The 22500-nt window shown below is 42.9% G+C and overlaps 1 protein-coding gene across 2 annotated transcripts in view; it reads right to left on the bottom strand.

Annotated features, from left to right (window-relative positions):
- Positions 1 to 22500, bottom strand: part of LOC115120968 (nuclear receptor subfamily 5 group A member 2) — a 188110-nt gene that overhangs the window by 164718 nt on the left and 892 nt on the right. Inside the window, exons 2-4 of one of the 2 annotated variants that reach the window (XM_065009514.1) lie at positions 18936 to 19067; positions 16305 to 16423; positions 1517 to 1658 (exon numbers count right to left, since the gene is read on the bottom strand). In XM_065009514.1, the coding sequence (XP_064865586.1) occupies positions 1517 to 1658; positions 16305 to 16423; positions 18936 to 19067 (393 nt within the window). The remainder of the gene's footprint in view (positions 1 to 1516; positions 1659 to 16304; positions 16424 to 18935; positions 19068 to 22500) is intronic. The other variant, XM_065009515.1, reaches the window with a different exon arrangement.

Below are 22500 nucleotides of genomic sequence, written 5' to 3'. Positions count from 1 at the left end.
CAGACAATCTGCAGTGCCTCTATGCACATTCGTATGACTTTCTCCTAACCCACAAACACAGACACACACACACACACACACACACACACACACACACACACACACACACACACACACACACACACACACACCATACGTTGCAGCTACTAAATAAAAAATATCCTGTTGCTCATCCACTTTCCCCTTAATTGTATGCATATAATTCATAGAACTACCTCATCTACCACCAGTATCACTGCTATTGTTATTGATATTGTTCTTGTACATACTGTATATTATTTTGTTATTTCTCTACTGGCATTGATAAGTTTTGTTCTTTTTTTATATTGACACTTTCTAGTTTTGCTCTACTATGCAAATACAGTAACCATTTCACTGTACCATTGACATCTTCTGTATCCTGCGTATGTGACAAAATAAACGTTGATTATTATTATTATTATTATTATTATTTGATAGTGTTTAACGGAGACGGTAATGTGAAGAACAACATGACCTGCACCAAAATCACATTAGGATATAGGCTTATAGTAGGCTACTAGTTTTACCACTTTCAGTTTTAAACATCTTTAATACAGTACTCACTCTGTTTAGCACATGGCTTCAAATGTGAATCCTTAAAGACACGGGCGGGGCTAAAGCTTAAGAGGGTGTGAACGATGCTGAATGGGCGGGGCTAAAGCTTAAGAGGGTGTGAACGATGCTGAATGGGTGGGGCTAAAGCTTAAGAGGGTGTGAACGATGCTGAATGGGTGGGGCTAAAGCTTAAGAGGGTGTGAATGATGCTGAATGGGCGGGGCTAAAGCTTAAGAGGGTGTGAACGATGCTGAATGGGCGGGGCTAAAGCTTAAGAGGGTGTGAACGATGCTGAATGGGCGGGGCTAAAGCTTAAGAGGGTGTGAACTATGCTGAATGGGCTGAAGAGGGTGTGAACGATGCTGAATGGGTGGGGCTAAAGGGTGTGAACGATGCTGAATGGGTGGGGCTAAAGCTTAAGAGGGTGTGAACGATGCTGAATGGGCGGGGCTAAAACTTAAGAGGGTGTGAACGATGCTGAATGGGTGTAGACAAAGAAGAGCCCCCCATTAGGTATTCCAAAACATTCCAAAAGTGGGGGCTACAACCTTAAATTATAATTACTTTCGCATTGTTCCTCAAATGCTGTGTATGACGTACAATTTCAAGGAGGTCGGTCACATATTCCCGACTCGTTTGATCTGATTTGTTATGGGAGAATCTACTGACCCCTGTGTACTGTATGCACCAGTCTCTGGGCTAAAATAGATTTAATTTATTTTCAACAACTTTAGCTGGGTGTGACTGAACTCGCGTTGCACAATGGAACCAATAGAGTAGTCCCAAAAGTCCAAAACCCCTTTTTGAAAGAGAAAAATAATACCATTTGAACCCAGGTCTGTCATGCACCAACATAAGTCAAACCCCGACCATAACATAGTTGTCCTATACTAGGACCTTCTTGTTGTCTTATAACCTAATTAATAAGAGGTGCCCTTACCTTCCAGCTTCATGCCAACAGTGAGGCACTTCTGGAAGCGGCAATAAGGGCAGCGTTTTCTTTGTGTCTTGTCGATGGCACATGTCTGGTTCTCTATGCATGTGTACCGTTTGTTGTTCTGAACCGTGCGCTTGAAGAAGCCCTGCGGAGAAGAATTAACATGTGAACACGTATGATCCCGGCGTTTGTAATTACCCCGATTTACAAACACATGCTTGAGCGTGCAACCTCTCACACACACACACACACACACACACACACACACACACACACACACACACACCATCTCCTGTTCATCATTAGGCTTTACAGTTCCAAGTCTTCATATGTAACTGGTGCTTAAATGAATGCTGAAAATTCTGATATCAATATGAAAAACGTAAAACCCTAACAAAACACAAAAACAAATATCGGATATACTACTTTGTTATAAAACATTATAATTCTTGCTATGAGATTATCAAAATAACTTCCACTATTGCTTTGAATTGTTAATGCCGAATATTTACTCACAAATAAACAATGATTTTTACTATTTATAATTATGTTCTTTGGGTAAATGTTCAGACAGATGCATGAATACAACAATTGTCATGTTACTTATATTTGAATTAATGTTTGATGAAAAGTACAGACTAAACATCTGTTCTAATTATTAGTTTAAACAACAAAAATAAAATACTATTAATAACATCAAAATGTGAACAATATTTTCATGAAGTAACCTGTTGCAATTCCAGCCAGACAATATTACAAGCACTACATTGATATTTACACTTACGGTGGTGAAGACTTCAGAATGTAAAACAATATGAGAATAAGAGAATAACAAATCCAATCCATTATAGCCATCATTTATAGTTCACTGTTCAGAAGTAACAGTATAACTGTAGACCGTCCCCTCGCCCATACCCGGGCACGAACCAGGGACCCTCTGCACACATTAACAGTCACCCACGAAGCATCGTTACCCATCGCTCCACAAAAGCCACAGGGGAACCAATACTTCAAGGTCTCAGAGCAAGTGACGTCACCGATTGAAACGCTATTTAGCGCGCACCACCGCTAACTAGCTAGCCGTTTCACATCCGTTACAGTAGCAGGAAAAATCTCACGTGGAAAAGGTATTAGCGTATTGGATGCAGTCTAACACAGTGCCTGCCATCTGTTTTATGTCACCAAAGCCACATATACTACCCACCATTGCGACCTGTACACTCTCGTTGGCTGGCCCTCGCTTCATACTCTGGGCGGCAGCGTAGCCTAGTGATTAGAGCGTTGGACTAGTAACCGGAAGGTTGCAAGTTCAAACCCCCGAGCTGACAAGGTACAAATCTGTCATTCTGCCCCTGAACAGGCAGTTAACCCACTGTTCCCAGGCCGTCATTGAAAATAAGAGTGTGTTCTTAACTGACTTGCCTGGTTAAATAAAGGTAAAATTATTTTTTATTTTTTTTAAACACTGGCTACAGGTCATGTATAAGTCTCTGCTAGCTGGTCTTATCTCAGACCACTTGTCACCATAGCAGCACCCACCCATAGCACGTGCTCCAGCAGGTATATCTCACTAGTCACCCCCAAAGTCAATTACGCCTTTGGCCACCTTTCCTTCTGCTGCCAATGACTGGAACGAAATGCAAAAAATCACTGAAGCTGGAGACTTATACCTCCCTCACTAACTTTAAGCACCAGCTGTCAGAGCAGCTCACAGATCACTGCACCTGTACATAGCCCATCCAACTACCTCATCCCCATATTGTATTTATTTATTTATCTTGCTCCTTTGCATCCCAGTATCTCTACTTGCACATTCATCTTCTGCACATCAATCACTCAATCAATGGTATGGCGAGGACCCGACATGCCCCCTCTGCCCAGCTCCAGCGACTCTCAGGCATATAATGACAGGTTGCAAGACCAGCCTCTCACAAGGCCGCTACACCTGGAGGCACAATCAGGTCCTCAAGAGCCTGGCTGCAGCACTTGGGACCAAGAGGAGTGCAACCTATTCATTACCTCCAAAAACAAGCAATCCCGTCAAAACAACAACATTCATCCGGGAGGGACAGAAAAGGCCCAAGTATCCTCCTACGAAGCCAGAAACTGGACACCTAGCCATGACCCGGGACTGTAGATGGTTGTCGATATTGGCCAGCAACTCATTTTTCCACCTGAGATTGCTTCTACCAACCTTAGGCCTGACATGGTACTCTGGTCCCCTTCACGAAAGGCTGTGTACATCATAGAGCTCACAGTCCCGTGGGAAAACTCTGTTAAAGAGGCCTACGAACGTAAGAAACTGCGTTACACAGAGTTGGCAGCAGACGCAACTCAGCGTGGCTGGAATGCAAAAGTCTGGCCAGTTGAAGTGGGATGCAGAGGATTCGTGGCTTCTTCCACCATCAGGTTGCTGAAAGAACTTGGAATCCATGGACAGGCTCTGCGGCAGACCGTCAGAGCAGTTTCTCAAGCAGCTGAAAGAGGCAGCCAGTGGATCTGGATCAAACGGAAGGACCCTTGCTGGGCTATAACTTCATGACCCCCCACCCCCACCTGAGAACCCAATTCAGATCCCTCCAACTTGAGGAGGGCATATGAGGTATGCGGTCAGCTGTAGGGCTGGCTCAGGGAAGAGGACGCCCCTGCCTTGCATAGTCCCGTGGGACATCTTAATTGGACATGGGACACAAGCTAAGGCTTGATCACCCTTTAGCTGGCCACCTTTGTTGAGGGTGTTTTGTGATTAAAGGCCGAAACACCCACTGATTCGAAGGCATACTACTGAGGATGTGTCCCAAAATTGACATCTTAACCCAGTCTAAGAAATAAACCTCCCATGCCAATCTGTTAACATCACGGCAAATCTCATGTGAGTGCATTCCATCTATTGGCACAATGGACAGTTTTTAACATCTCATCCCGTGTTTTATGATTCTTATTCAGTGTTTAATTGGTATATTGTAATTACTTCGCCACCATGTCCTATTTATTGCCTTTATCTTACCTCATTTGCACACATTGTATATAGACTTTTCTACTTTATTATTGACTGTATGTTTGTTTTACTCCATGTGTAACTCTGTGTTGTTGTATGTGTCGAAATGCTTTGCTTTATTCTTGGCCAGGTCGCAGGTGTAAATGAGAACTTGTTCTCAACTAGCCTATCTGGTTAAATAAAGGTGAAATTAAAAATAAAAAATTCCCGATCCACACAAGTCGGAGAAATGCCTTAAACCTGCCAATTTAAAAGTAAAACAATCAATATTTCACCAAACTCCAGACAATGTACAACCTGCATTGCTTGATCCAGCCTTATGACATGATAATATAACCACACTAGAATAGACACACTGGATATACAGTCTACTGACCCACTGGAAACACAGTCTACTGACCCACTGGATATACAGTCTACTGACCCACTGGATATACAGACTACTGACCCACTGGATATACATTCTACTGACCCACTGGATATACATTCTACTGACCCACTGGATATACAGACTACTGACCCACTGGAAACACAGTCTACTGACCCACTGGATATACAGTCTACTGACCCACTGGATATACAGACTACTGACCCACTGGATATACATTCTACTGACCCACTGGATATACAGACTACTGACCCACTGGATATACATTCTACTGACCCACTGGATATACATTCTACTGACCCACTGGATATACAGTCTACTGACCCACTGGATATACAGACTACTGACCCACAGGATATACAGTCTACTCACCCACTGGATATACATTCTACTGACCCACTGGATATACAGTCTAAAGACCCACTGGATATACAGACTACTGACGCACTGGATATACAGTCTACTGACCCACTGGATATAGATTCTACTGACCCACTGGATATACAGACTACTGACGCACTGGATATACAGTCTACTGACCCACTGGATATAGATTCTACTGACCCACTGGATATACAGTCTACTGACCCACTGGATATAGATTCTACTGACCCACTGGATATACAGTCTACTGACCCACTGGATATAGATTCTACTGACCCAATGGATATAGATTCTACTGACCCACTGGATATACAGTCTACTGACCCACTGGATATACAGACTACTGACCCACTGGATATACATTCTACTGACCCACTGGATATACATTCTACTGACCCACTGGATATACAGTCTACTGACCCACTGGATATACAGACTACTGACCCACTGGATATACAGTCTACTGACCCACTGGATATACAGACTACTGACCCACTGGATATACAGACTACTGACCCACTGGATATACAGTCTACTGACCCACTGGATATACAGACTACTGACCCACTGGATATAGATTCTACTGACCCACTGGATATACAGTCTACTGACCCACTGGATATAGATTCTACTGACCCACTAGATATAGATTCTACTGACCCACTGGATATACAGACTACTGACGCACTGGATATACAGTCTACTGACCCACTGGATATACAGTCTACTGACCCACTGGATATACATTCTACTGACCCACTGGATATACAGTCTACTGACCCACTGGATATACATTCTACTGACCCACTGGATATAGATTCTACTGACCCACTGGATATACAGTCTACTGACCCACTGGATGTAGATTCTACTGACCCAATGGATATAGATTCTACTGAACCACTGGATATACAGACTACAGACCCACTGGATACACAGACTACTGACCCACTGGATATACAGTCTACTGAACTACTGGATATACATTCTACTGACCCACTGGATATACAGTCTACTGACCCACTGGATATACAGGCTACTGACCCACTGGATATACAGTCTACTGACCCACTGGATATACAGTCTACTGACCCACTGGATATACAGACTACTGACCCACTGGATATACAGTCTACTGACCCACTGGATATACATTCTAATGACCCACTAGATATAGATTCTACTGACCCACTGGATATACAGACTACTGACCCACAGGATATACAGTCTACTGACCAACTGGATATACAGTCTACTGACCCACTGGATATACATTCTACTGACCCACTGGATATACAGTCTACTGACCCACTGGATATACATTCTACTGACCCACTGGATATAGATTCTACTGACCCACTGGATATACAGTCTACTGACCCACTGGATATACAGACTACTGACCCACAGGATATACAGTCTACTGACCCACTGGATATACATTCTACTGACCCACTGGATATACAGTCTACTGACCCACTGGATATACAGACTACTGACCCACTGGATATACATTCTACTGACCCACTGGATATACAGTCTACTGACCCACTGGATATACATTCTACTGACCCACTGGATATACAGTCTACTGACCCACTGGATGGATATACAGACTACTGACCCACTGGATATACAGTCTACTGACCCACTGGATATACAGACTACTGTCCCACTGGATATACAGACTACTGACCCACTGTATATACATTCTACTGACCCACTGGATATACATTCTACTGACCCACTGGATATACATTCTACTGACCCACTGGATATACATTCTACTGACCCACTGGATATACAGACTACTGACCCACTGGATATACAGTCTACTGACCCACTGGATATACAGCCTACTGACCCACTGGATATACAGTCTACTGACCCACTGGATATACAGTCTACTGACCCACTGGATATACAGACTACTGACGGACTGGATATACAGTCTACTGACCCACTGGATATACATTCTACTGACCCACTGGATATACAGACTACTGACCCACTGGATATACATTCTACTGACCCACTGGATATACAGACTACTGACCCACTGGATATACATTCTACTGACGCACTGGATATACATTCTACTGACCCACTGGATATACAGACTACTGACCCACTGGATATACATTCTACTGAGACACTGGATATACATTCTACTGACCCACTGGATATAGATTCTACTGACCCACTGGAAACAGGCTCTACTGACCCACTGGATATACATTCTACTGACCCACTGGATATACAGACTACTGACCCACTGGATATACATTCTACTGACCCACTGGATATACATTCTACTGACCCACTGGATATACATTCTACTGACCCACTGGATATACATTCTACTGACCCACTGGATATACAGACTACTGACCCACTGGATATACAGTCTACTGACCCACTGGATATACAGCCTACTGACCCACTGGATATACAGTCTACTGACCCACTGGATATACAGTCTACTGACCCACTGGATATACAGACTACTGACGGACTGGATATACAGTCTACTGACCCACTGGATATACATTCTACTGACCCACTGGATATACAGACTACTGACCCACTGGATATACATTCTACTGACCCACTGGATATACAGACTACTGACCCACTGGATATACATTCTACTGACGCACTGGATATACATTCTACTGACCCACTGGATATACAGACTACTGACCCACTGGATATACATTCTACTGAGACACTGGATATACATTCTACTGACCCACTGGATATAGATTCTACTGACCCACTGGAAACAGGCTCTACTGACCCACTGGATATACATTCTACTGACCCACTGGATATACATTCTACTGACCCACTGGATATACAGTCTACTGACCCACTGGATATACATTCTACTGACCCACTGGATATACATTCTACTGACTCACCGGATATACATTCTACTGACCCACATGATATAGATTCTACTGGCCCACTGGATATACATTCTACTGACCCACTGGATAAACATTCTACTGACCCACTGGATATACATTCTACTGACCCACTGGATATACAGACTACTGACCCACTGGATATACATTCTACTGACCCACTGGATATACAGACTACTGACCCACTGGATATACATTCTACTGACCCACTGGATATACAGTCTACTGACCCACTGGATATACATTCTACTGACCCACTGGATATACATTCTACTGACCCACTGGATATAGATTCTACTGACCCACTGGATAAACATTCTACTGACCCACTGGATATACAGTCTACTGACCCACTGGATATACAGTCTACTGACCCACTGGATATACAGTCTACTGACCCACTGGATATACAGACTACTGAGCCACTGGATATACAGACTACTGACCCACTGGATATGGATTCTACTGACCCACTGGATAAACATTCTACTGACCCACTGGATATACAGTCTACTGACCCACTGGATATACAGTCTACTGACCCACTGGATATACAGTCTACTGACCCACTGGATATACAGACTACTGAGCCACTGGATATACAGACTACTGACCTACTGGATATACAGTCTACTGACCCACTGGATATACAGTCTACTGACCCACTGGATATACATTCTACTGACCAACTGGATATACAGTCTACTGACCCACTGGATATACAGACAGACTACTGACCCACTGGATATACAGTCTACTGACCCACTGGATATACAGACTACTGACCCACTGGATATACAGTCTACTGACCCACTGGATATACAGACTACTGACCCACTGGATATACAGTCTACTGACCCACTGGATATACATTCTACTGACCCACTGGATATACAGTCTACTGACCCACTGGATATACAGACTACTGACGCACTGGATATACAGTCTACTGACCCACTGGATATAGATTCTACTGACCCACTGGATATACAGTCTACTGACCCACTGGATATAGATTCTACTGACCCACTAGATATAGATTCTACTGACCCACTGGATATACAGACTACTGACGCACTGGATATACAGTCTACTGACTCACTGGATATAGATTCTACTGACCCACTGGATATACAGTCTACTGACCCACTGGATATAGATTCTACTGACCCACTGGATATACAGTCTACTGACCCACTGGATATAGATTCTACTGACCCAATGTATATAGATTCTACTGAACCACTGGATATACAGACTACAGACCCACTGGATATACAGACTACTGACCCACTGGATATACAGTCTACTGACCCACTGGATATACATTCTACTGACCCACTGGATATACAGTCTACTGACCCACTGGATATACAGACTACTGACCCACTGGATATACAGTCTACTGACCCACTGGATATACAGTCTACTGACCCACTGGATATACAGACTACTGACCCACTGGATATACAGTCTACTGACCCACTGGATATACATTCTACTGACCCACTAGATATAGATTCTACTGACCCACTGGATATACAGACTACTGACCCACAGGATATACAGTCTACTGACCCACTGGATATACAGTCTACTGACCCACTGGATATACATTCTACTGACCCACTGGATATACAGTCTACTGACCCACTGGATATACATTCTACTGACCCACTGGATATAGATTCTACTGACCCACTGGATATACAGTCTACTGACCCACTGGATGTAGATTCTACTGACCCAATGGATATAGATTCTACTGAACCACTGGATATACAGACTACAGACCCACTGGATACACAGACTACTGACCCACTGGATATACAGTCTACTGAACTACTGGATATACATTCTACTGACCCACTGGATATACAGTCTACTGACCCACTGGATATACAGACTACTGACCCACTGGATATACAGTCTACTGACCCACTGGATATACAGTCTACTGACCCACTGGATATACAGACTACTGACCCACTGGATATACAGTCTACTGACCCACTGGATATACATTCTAATGACCCACTAGATATAGATTCTACTGACCCACTGGATATACAGACTACTGACCCACAGGATATACAGTCTACTGACCAACTGGATATACAGTCTACTGACCCACTGGATATACATTCTACTGACCCACTGGATATACAGTCTACTGACCCACTGGATATACATTCTACTGACCCACTGGATATAGATTCTACTGACCCACTGGATATACAGTCTACTGACCCACTGGATATACAGACTACTGACCCACAGGATATACAGTCTACTGACCCACTGGATATACATTCTACTGACACACTGGATATACAGTCTACTGACCCACTGGATATACAGACTACTGACCCACTGGATATACATTCTACTGACCCACTGGATATACAGTCTACTGACCCACTGGATATACATTCTACTGACCCACTGGATATACAGTCTACTGACCCACTGGATGGATATACAGACTACTGACCCACTGGATATACAGTCTACTGACCCACTGGATATACAGACTACTGTCCCACTGGATATACAGACTACTGACCCACTGGATATACATTCTACTGACCCACTGGATATACATTCTACTGACCCACTGGATATACATTCTACTGACCCACTGGATATACATTCTACTGACCCACTGGATATACAGACTACTGACCCACTGGATATACAGTCTACTGACCCACTGGATATACAGCCTACTGACCCACTGGATATACAGTCTACTGACCCACTGGATATACAGTCTACTGACCCACTGGATATACAGACTACTGACGGACTGGATATACAGTCTACTGACCCACTGGATATACATTCTACTGACCCACTGGATATACAGACTACTGACCCACTGGATATACATTCTACTGACCCACTGGATATACAGACTACTGACCCACTGGATATACATTCTACTGACGCACTGGATATACATTCTACTGACCCACTGGATATACAGACTACTGACCCACTGGATATACATTCTACTGAGACACTGGATATACATTCTACTGACCCACTGGATATAGATTCTACTGACCCACTGGAAACAGGCTCTACTGAACCACTGGATATACATTCTACTGACCCACTGGATATACAGACTACTGACCCACTGGATATACATTCTACTGACCCACTGGATATACATTCTACTGACCCACTGGATATACATTCTACTGACCCACTGGATATACATTCTACTGACCCACTGGATATACAGACTACTGACCCACTGGATATACAGTCTACTGACCCACTGGATATACAGCCTACTGACCCACTGGATATACAGTCTACTGACCCACTGGATATACAGTCTACTGACCCACTGGATATACAGACTACTGACGGACTGGATATACAGTCTACTGACCCACTGGATATACATTCTACTGACCCACTGGATATACAGACTACTGACCCACTGGATATACATTCTACTGACCCACTGGATATACAGACTACTGACCCACTGGATATACATTCTACTGACGCACTGGATATACATTCTACTGACCCACTGGATATACAGACTACTGACCCACTGGATATACATTCTACTGAGACACTGGATATACATTCTACTGACCCACTGGATATAGATTCTACTGACCCACTGGAAACAGGCTCTACTGACCCACTGGATATACATTCTACTGACCCACTGGATATACATTCTACTGACCCACTGGATATACAGTCTACTGACCCACTGGATATACATTCTACTGACCCACTGGATATACATTCTACTGACCCACCGGATATACATTCTACTGACCCACATGATATAGATTCTACTGGCCCACTGGATATACATTCTACTGACCCACTGGATAAACATTCTACTGACCCACTGGATATACATTCTACTGACCCACTGGATATACAGACTACTGACCCACTGGATATACATTCTACTGACCCACTGGATATACAGACTACTGACCCACTGGATATACATTCTACTGACCCACTGGATATACAGTCTACTGACCCACTGGATATACATTCTACTGACCCACTGGATATACATTCTACTGACCCACTGGATATATTCGTTCTACTGACCCACTGGATAAACATTCTACTGACCCACTGGATATACAGTCTACTGACCCACTGGATATACAGTCTACTGACCCACTGGATATACAGTCTACTGACCCACTGGATATACAGACTACTGAGCCACTGGATATACAGACTACTGACCTACTGGATATACAGTCTACTGACCCACTGGATATACAGTCTACTGACCCACTGGATATGGATTCTACTGACCCACTGGATAAACATTCTACTGACCCACTGGATATACAGTCTACTGACCCACTGGATATACAGTCTACTGACCCACTGGATATACAGTCTACTGACCCACTGGATATACAGACTACTGAGCCACTGGATATACAGACTACTGACCTACTGGATATACAGTCTACTGACCCACTGGATATACAGTCTACTGACCCACTGGATATACATTCTACTGACCAACTGGATATACAGTCTACTGACCCACTGGATATACAGACAGACTACTGACCCACTGGATATACAGTCTACTGACCCACTGGATATACAGTCTACTGACCCACTGGATATACAGACAGTCTACTGACCCACTGGATATACAGTCTACTGACCCACTGGATATACAGTCTACTGACCCACTGGATATACAGTCTACTGACCCACTGGATATACAGACTACTGACCCACTGGATATACATTCTACTGACCCACTGGATATACAGACTACTGACCCACTGGATATACATTCTACTGACCCACTGGATATACAGTCTACTGACCCACTGGATATACAGTCTACTGACCCACTGGATATACAGTCTACTGACCCACTGGATATACTGTCTACTGACCCACTGGATATACAGTCTACTGACCCACTGGATATACATTCTACTGACCCACTGGATATACAGACTACTGACCCACTGGATATACATTCTACTGACCCACTGGATATGCATTCTACTGACCCACTGGATATACAGACTACTGACCCACTGGATATACATTCTACTGACCCACTGGATATACATTCTACTGACCCACTGGATATACATTCTACTGACCCACTGGATATACAGTCTACTGACCCAATGGATATACAGTCTACTGACCCACTGAATATACAGTCTACTGACCCACTGGATATACAGACTACTGACCCACTGGATATACAGACTACTGACCCACTGGATATACATTCTACTGACCCACTGGAAACACAGTCTATTGACCCACTGGATATACATTCTACTCAAAAAATGGTCTTTCCATTAATATATAGACCAGTTTAAATGTATTGCACTCTTTCAAGTCAGTCATCGTGTATGTGTGTGTTTGTGCGTGTGCGTGTGCGTGTGTGTCTGGGTTAAACTGAATGACGAAGTTTTTTGTTTTTTTTAAAACACAGAGATCCCTAGAGTGAGCCTTTGTAAACTTGTCCCTGTTAGTCTACACCTGTTGTTTACAAAGTGTGTGACAAACAAAGATTTGGAGCCTCCAAATCGCCAGTGAGGAAACCATGACCATGTATGGTTCTGTAGACCTTTATGTTGGTTTTAACATGCAGGTACAGTGTGGTTTCATGTGGACTTAGAATACAAGTCTGTGCTTGTCTATCTGTGTGTATCTGTGTGTATCTGTGTGTATCTGTGTGTATCTGTGTTCATGTGTATGCGTGCTCATCCTGCTTGCTTGCGTGCGTGCGTGTGTGTGTGTGTGTGTGTACAGGTTTAAAGCAGACCAACACTGTATTACATTGTTTGTTTAGACATTGAGTCCTGATACCTCCTGTCTCAGACCCACGGCAGTGTGCTAGACTGATACCTCCTGTCTCAGACCCACGGCAGTGTGCTAGACTGATACCTCCTGTCTCAGACCCACGGCAGTGTGCTAGACTGATACCTCCTGTCTCAGACCCACGGCAGTGTGCTAGACTGATACCTCCTGTCTCAGACCCACGGCAGTGTGCTAGACTGATACCACCTGTCTCAGACCCACGGCAGTGTGCTAGACTGATACCTCCTGTCTCAGACCCACGGCAGTGTGCTAGACTGATACCTCCTGTCTCAGACCCACGGCAGTGTGCTAGACTGACACCTCCTGTCTCAGACCGACGGCAGTGTGCTAGACTGATACCTCCTGTCTCAGACCCACGGCAGTGTGCTAGACTGATACCTCCTGTCTCAGACCCACGGCAGTGTGCTAGACTGATACCTCCTGTCTCAGACCCACGGCAGTGTGCTAGACAGATACCTCCTGTCTCAGACCCACGGCAGTGTGCTAGACTGATACCTCCTGTCTCAGACCCACGGCAGTGTGCTAGACTGATACCTCCTGTCTCAGACCCACGGCAGTGTGCTAGACTGATACCTCCTGTCTCAGACCCACGGCAGTGTGCTAGACTGATACCTCCTGTCTCAGACCCACGGCAGTGTGCTAGACTGATACCTCCTGTCTCAGACCCACGGCAGTGTGCTAGACTGATACCTCCTGTCTCAGACCCACGGCAGTGTGCTAGACTGATACCTCGTGTCTCAGACCCACGGCAGTGTGCTAGACTGATACCACCTGTCTCAGACCCACGGCAGTGTGCTAGACTGATACCTCCTGTCTCAGACCCACGGCAGTGTGCTAGACTGATACCTCCTGTCTCAGACCCACGGCAGTGTGCTAGACTGACACCTCCTGTCTCAGACCGACGGCAGTGTGCTAGACTGATACCTCCTGTCTCAGACCCACGGCAGTGTGCTAGACTGATACCTCCTGTCTCAGACCCACGGCAGTGTGCTAGACTGATACCTCCTGTCTCAGACCCACGGCAGTGTGCTAGACAGATACCTCCTGTCTCAGACCCACGGCAGTGTGCTAGACTGATACCTCCTGTCTCAGACCCACGGCAGTGTGCTAGACTGATACCTCCTGTCTCAGACCCACGGCAGTGTGCTAGACTGATACCTCCTGTCTCAGACCCACGGCAGTGTGCTAGACTGATACCTCCTGTCTCAGACCCACGGCAGTGTGCTAGACTGATACCTCCTGTCTCAGACCCACGGCAGTGTGCTAGACTGATACCTCCTGTCTCAGACCCACGGCAGTGTGCTAGACTGGTGAGAAAGTACAGAAAAGACCCCAATCTTTCACCCACCCCAAAAAAACAGACAGCTTCCATTGAAATAACTACACGGTACAACTTCAATATGTTCCTGATTAACAGATCCCGTTTAGAACTGTGCTGGTGGGAAATTAGCCATCATACCGCAAAGTCGACATGATTTCGTTGAAGACACCCGTACACATATAGGTTACCTTTAATAAAATGATCCACGGTCAGAATGCTGTCTGAGGATATGAGTTAAAAACGGGTTATCTCGGCTAAAACGACAGGAGTCATTTCACAACTTTACTAACATGCCTCTCTAACAAGACGGAATCGAGTGACATCCTCCATATGCTGAGTTTAAGAAAGAAAATAAGAAAAAAAACGCTCTCTACCATTTTAAAGAAGACAACACTTCAAATGAAGCAATGTTGCTATTGAAGTTATCCTCAGAGTAAATGTGTTGCATTTTAAGGTCAGAAAATGTATTAAATCTACAGCGTAGGCTATGTGGACTGCACACAAATTGACATTTAGAGATTTTACAAAAAACATTTGGTTAACTATATGTAGGTTACTTGGAACTTCTGCAAACAAATGTAGGAGTTTACTATGACTAATACGCTGTTTACATATGACAATGGTACATTGAAATATGCACATATTTTAACACATAGCTTACTGATCATGGAAACAGCAGGTACATAGACCAGACAGGAGACAATATGAACCACTTCACACTAACCACCATTATATCCTTCAACCACAAACATCAATATGTTAATATCAGTTACATATCACTGCACGTAGAACATTTTCTTCAATAAAGGTTCCAAGAGAAGTACAGAAGGACAATCTGAGGAAAGGTTAGAAAAATTGTTTAAAAATAAAAAAATAAAAAAATAAGAACAAACCTTGCAGCTTTCACATGTGAGGAGCCCGTAATGGTATCCAGAAACCTTGTCTCCACACACCGGACACATCTCATCCAAGTCTTCATCATACGAGTAGTCCATCATTTTATAGTGGGGGGCTGCAACACATGACACACATGAGAAAACGAAGAAGAAGACTTTGATCTGAAATACCTTATTTTCCTATATAGGCCTACTGCAGTCTTTAACTATACATCTGACTGAATGTACAATGACCTTAGGCTATGGAATATTTTTTGAAAATCCATCAAATTTTTTTGAAAAAAATTAACATTTTGAAGCTTTGATCCAAAAGGAAATTTGACTAAACTATTCCTTATTTGGATGAATAATGTTATTTGATGGTACTAAAAGGAAATAACCTTAATTTTCCCGTTTTGCTGCATTCACGCTTGCTCGCCAGTCGCAGACAGGGCAAACATATGAAACTGAGCTTCATAAATATTCATGATATTAAGTCGTGAATTCATCCCGGAAATGGTAAGATATTAGAGTTAAGCATTCGAGGAGTAAATGTTACCGCCCACAGGCAAATGGAGACAGCCTACAGTGCAACCTTTCGTGCTAACAGGTGAAAGAAAAATATAAAACTGATTCTTAAATTGAACTTAAATTGAATCGCCTTCAGCTACTCTTCCCGTGTCTGCTCTGCTCTGTACATATACGTTTTAATTTACTTTCCATAAGCACCTGCTTAAGTCATTTTACGGGCATGAATGCTGATGAAAATAATTGCATTGATAAGCGGATATATAACAGTGTTAGCAAACAGCGGAACTGACATTTACAATGGTAAGAAAATAATTGATTGTGTTTAAAATGCGGCAAACATCAAACAGAAAAATCACAATGAATTTCAGAGCATTTTGAAATGTAACTTTCAAAATGCGTCTTTCTGCCTGTGTGTCTGCTGAACATGTTTTTCTCCATTGACCCTCTGATCTCGCAGCGTTTACAAGCCCTGTATAATAAGTTGAGAAAGTCATTGTAAATACGAATTTGTTCTTAACTGACCTGCCTAGTTAAATAAAGGTTAAACATATATATTATAATAATAATCTTACAAACATATCCGCCAGCAGAAAAATTCCCGTATGAAAATGTCAGGCCTCATATGTTGATGACAGGAGAGCTGAACCCATGGGTTAGTTTACACAGTAGCCTACTCTAGACCGTTGGGTCAGATTTTTTGACAAGTTCAGAAAGTTTTTCTGTAACCTATAACTTAGCTATCGAATCTTATCTCGGGCCTCTGAGAAACATGCTGCCTCAAAACTGTTTTCAGTTTAAAGTTTGCTATTTGAAAATAAGCTAGGCCCATGTTTAAATGGATTGGAAAATGGCAGTTTCTTTTTTTTGCACGCAGACAGAGAAACTACCCGTGCAAAATATAGATGAAAATTCCATTCATGCCTTGAAGGTTGAGTTATCAGATATTTGTATCAAAACCATATGAAACTTAATTTTAAAGATAATCGAACTGTGAATTTAGCAAAGTGGAGGGGATTTAGAAATAATCATTCGATAGGCTTGCAAAGAACACTTCCATTCTCATCGAAAATAGTTATCTTATTTTCTAACGTTTAACTTTTGGAAATTAAAACAAGCAGTAGGCTAGTCCAGCATTATGAGAAGGAACCCCCAAAACTACGGGTTATAGGTTACAATTTGTAAACTTAACAAAAATGATTCCAAGCAAAATTTTATTTAACCCAACTTGGCATTTTTCAATAATTGCACATGTATGTCATCAAAACTTTTTTTTGTCGTAGGCCAAATTTCTTACTCGCAAACTGTAGGATATCTGATTTGCACCCTCGTGTTCTGGAGTAAAGGTTCTAAACTCGTCACCCTTTTAATATAAACTTTTGACAAAAACGTGACCTGAAAGAAAATATTTTATTCCAAATATCACTGACATAATTCTGCATGGTGCTGAAACCGAAGTTTAAAAAGACAATGGCCTAGACTTGATGCCATTTGGGGAATTCACATTTTTCAGGTTCCAACAACTGGCACATGAGATCTTGCATATTAAGCAAACGTTAGACATCAGGTGAGCTTTAGGATGGTTTACTCATTAGCCTAGTAAAATCCCATCAGATGACTGTGGCTAGGCCTGTATGGTAGATCAACCGTAGCCTATCATTTCATAATAGCCTCTGGCAGGAATGAAACACAATAGATAAAACGGAATGATATCTGACTAAGTGAATATTGTGCTTTTAATTCATTCATAATGTGTACAATGGAATCATTTACCATGCACTATTTGGAGAAGGTCGGTGACAGCAACAACGATCTTTCCTATAGAATTTGGGTAGAGCGAATTCGCAAATGCCACATATTGACCGTCCCAGCGTAGCCTACCAATAGTGATATACAATGCATGATCAGCAAATAAGTTAACTATTCCAAGTTGACAACTGAATAAGATGCACGACGAGTTTGTCTAGGCTATGTATGTCCTAAACTGTCAGGTCTTTCGCCCGTAATTACGCACAATTTCACAAATGACACCTTTCGCGATGCGAGTGTTAACGCACAACGGTCGCGCGGTCTACAATTTTGCCTAATAATGCGGCATCTAAATCGGTCTAGATTTCTTACCTTGCATATTTCTTGGCATGTGTCCCTGTTCTCCATGCGATCGAACGAGTACTAGAGATTCCGTGTCGCCTTTGGGCAGCATGACAGCTCCACTGGGCTGAGCGGGAGACTCAGCTCCGTCCGGCTGACCACCTGGACCGGAGAGGAACACCACAGGTTCTCACACTCACTCACACACACAGACACACCGGAGAAAAGTGGCTTCCCAAATCCTGCGCGCTCACTGTATGGCCAAAATGCAGCGGGCTCTGCTTAAACAGACAGCGAATGTCTAGGCTACATACCCGATGGGTAGCCTGCAACAGCGAGGACAATGTAAATTCATTCTGAAATTGCTCTTGGGTAAATTGAAATATGGAGCAATGCCGTTGACCCTAGTATACGAGCATGGTTTTACCGCGAAGTTAAGGGGTGGAGCACAATGATTTCGAGTTCTCTCTCTCGCTCTCTCTCTCTCTCTCTCTCTCTCTCTCTCTCTCTCTCTCTCTCTGTCTCTCTCTCTCTCTCTCTCTCTCTCTCTGATTAAAATAACAAATCTACCCGGACAACCAGGATTGAACCGGGTTAAAATATGATGACACCTCTCTAGAGGTCTCGGCAGCTGACTGCTCTCCCGCTGTCCTTTCCACGTCTTTGACACTGGTCTTGAAAGTGGAGTTAGCGAACAGTCAGGAACTTTCGGGCTGGTTTGAAAAGACTTTCACGCCAGCCGCTCCTTCAGGTAAATTCGGTCTATCTGTGATGGAGTGGGATGTGAAGTTCAAACCTCTCCTTGCTGCTTTGTTTACTCCACGGACACCGCTTCCTAACGCCAATCAGGGGCTCATGGTGGTATGACATCACACCCTTAGCTCCAATCGCGTGCGGAGACGGGCAACATCATTTCTAAATCGTTTATCCACACTGTCCAAATCACAACTGTTTTTACTGCTAATGATGGGCTTTAAAATCGGCTGACAAAATCGAAGTGATGCAACTGAAACCATCTTTGACACAGAGGAGCGGAAGGCATATATGTATAGGCACGGAGGCATGTCGTTATGCCAACAGGTCTAGTAATGAGTTATAAGCACAGTTTTAATTAAGCTTTTCATGAGTAGGTAGCTGATAAATTAGTGTGTGTGTGTGTGGGGGGGGGACTATGCGCGCAAACAGGTGCCATTTTACTGAGACGAAATAAAAATATTCGTTTTAGGCAACTGGATGAATTAATTCTGAACTATTGCGACAAAAATGCAAATTAGGGAAAAACTTTTTCAAAGCTGTCGTCTAATATGCCAGGCCCGTTTTTAAAAATACCACATTTACTCAATTACCTCTATAAATGATCTAATTTCTCTCCTTAATATTTACAGAATTAAATAAGCTACAGGACAAGACGGATCAAATCACGTTACATAATTGACGTGAGCATTGAATTAAAACAACAAAACGAAAATCAGGATTTGTTTGTGTGTTAAAACACACACACACACACACACACACACACACACACACACAGCGGAACACAACATAATTCACTCTTGTCATCACCTGAGCCCTATTGAGAGCTGTCAATCAACGGATGGGGAGGATGGTGAAAAGTGACGCACAGCGGCCTTTTCAAGCAAAAGGTTAGGCTACATATCCAAGGTCAACCCGAGACATACATTAGAGTGGCCCTATAAGCACGCGCGCACACTCACATACATTTACGCACTTGCGAGGGCAAACTCTCACACACACGCACACGCACCCCGCAGGTCTAACTGATTTCATCTATCCATTATATCAAATATATATATATAACCAAAACTACACTTAAATAATTATTTCGAAATTATCAAACACGCAATGCTAATAATTGTTGCAATTATGATGTGTTTTATCGTTGTAAAGAACATGCATTTCGTTGCTTTTCTCGTGCATGTTCATGCTCTGATAGCCTAATCTCTATCATTTCCGATCATAAAGGCAACTCGGAAATGATTTCGAGTGAGTTAACATTTAAACTGTAACCTACACTCACACACATTGGTCTACAAACACGTCCAAATGTCTGACACATTGACTGTAAAATGTTTGGCAATACATCCCGTTCAGATTGCCGGAATACATTTGACTGTTACTGATGTCAATGTTTCGATTGGAATCCATAAATAATTTACTTTAAACTGAACACAAGCATTTCGCTACACTCGCATTAACACATGCTAACCATGTGTATGTGACCAATAACATTTGTTTTGATTTGACTTTGAAACTAAGCGCTATTGAAAAGATACCCCCCCCATCTTCGCTGATAGTGTTCATAAAACAAAAGCAAGCTGAAGCTGTATCAATGATGAGGCCTCAACCTGTTACGCACGAAAACCACGCGCGACAACCACGCGTTGTAGTGACCTCATTTGCAACATATTTTCCATTTATTTCCGGATATTCGTCATTCCTTAAATTTGACTTAATGACTAATTTGTGCATGTAAAAACAAAGCATTGCATTGTGTGTTTTTGTAAAAAAATAAAAATAATAATAACAAAAATAAAACGGGAAATTGTGTAGAAGCACCCTAACAGTACATTCAATGCATAGACAACAACATATGTCAACAACCTAAACCAGGGATTAGCAGCTTTGATGAGGGTGGGGGCCACAAAAATCTGAACTCATCATGGGGGGGCCACAATGGCTCACAGGTCTGTGTAACCACACCCACACATGAAGTCAGAGACAACCCTAGCCTTTTTGGGGAGGCCCTAAGTGAAAATGTGTTGCCAGCAAAACATTTTAGCGCCCCCCCCTTCTACACATTTTGCCATGGGGCGTAGTGAAAATTAAATGTGCAGTTTTCCAGCTAAGTTCCTGCAATTCTACTCATTTTACCATGGAGAGAAATGTTTGCATGTGATATCTGAGTGAGAGTGACTAGCAAAATCAATGGGGGGCCCCTGTCGGTAATTTGACCAAGTTTAGATAGCTGGCTAGACTCATTTACCAATCAAATATTTTTTTAGCTGTCATGGACTAATTGAGTGACTGTCAGTGACTGACATTACAAGAGAAAAATTGCTCACCCAAGTTTCGAAATTGCACCTTGTGTACTCTACTATTCTAACTCTGTACAAAAAAAATAAATAAATAATAATAATTGTGTGTGTGTAGTTTTCAGAAATCGATCTGTGGGCCTCCCATCCTTGTTCTAAACTAATCTTCAAGCATAACATGAAAAATGCCATTGCTGTTACTCAACAATGCACGTCAAAATGGACATTTCAAAAAAGGTTAGAGAAAACTGCAAGTTAAACCTTGTTTTTATGGGAACATGACTGAGTGCACGAGTCTAATAGAGAAATGATGAACAGTCTTAGAATTAGTGGTGACTTGAGGAAACCTGCACCTTTGCTAGTCAATGGTTCATATTTGCACCTTTGATTACTTGTCAGGGTTCTTGAAAGGAATCTTTAATGTTTCAACATAACAAAGGGTTCCTGGAGGAACCCTGGACTGGAGACGTGGCTTAGAAGGGGCGTGGCTTTCATACATCTTTTTGGGGGCCACCTGTTAGATTAAATGTCATTCCTGTTCA

This window comes from Oncorhynchus nerka, linkage group LG25 (assembly GCF_034236695.1).
Source record: "Oncorhynchus nerka isolate Pitt River linkage group LG25, Oner_Uvic_2.0, whole genome shotgun sequence".
NCBI lineage: Eukaryota > Metazoa > Chordata > Actinopteri > Salmoniformes > Salmonidae > Oncorhynchus > Oncorhynchus nerka.
Note: the sequence above shows the minus strand (reverse complement) of the source record. Positions and strands in the feature narration are given on the sequence as shown.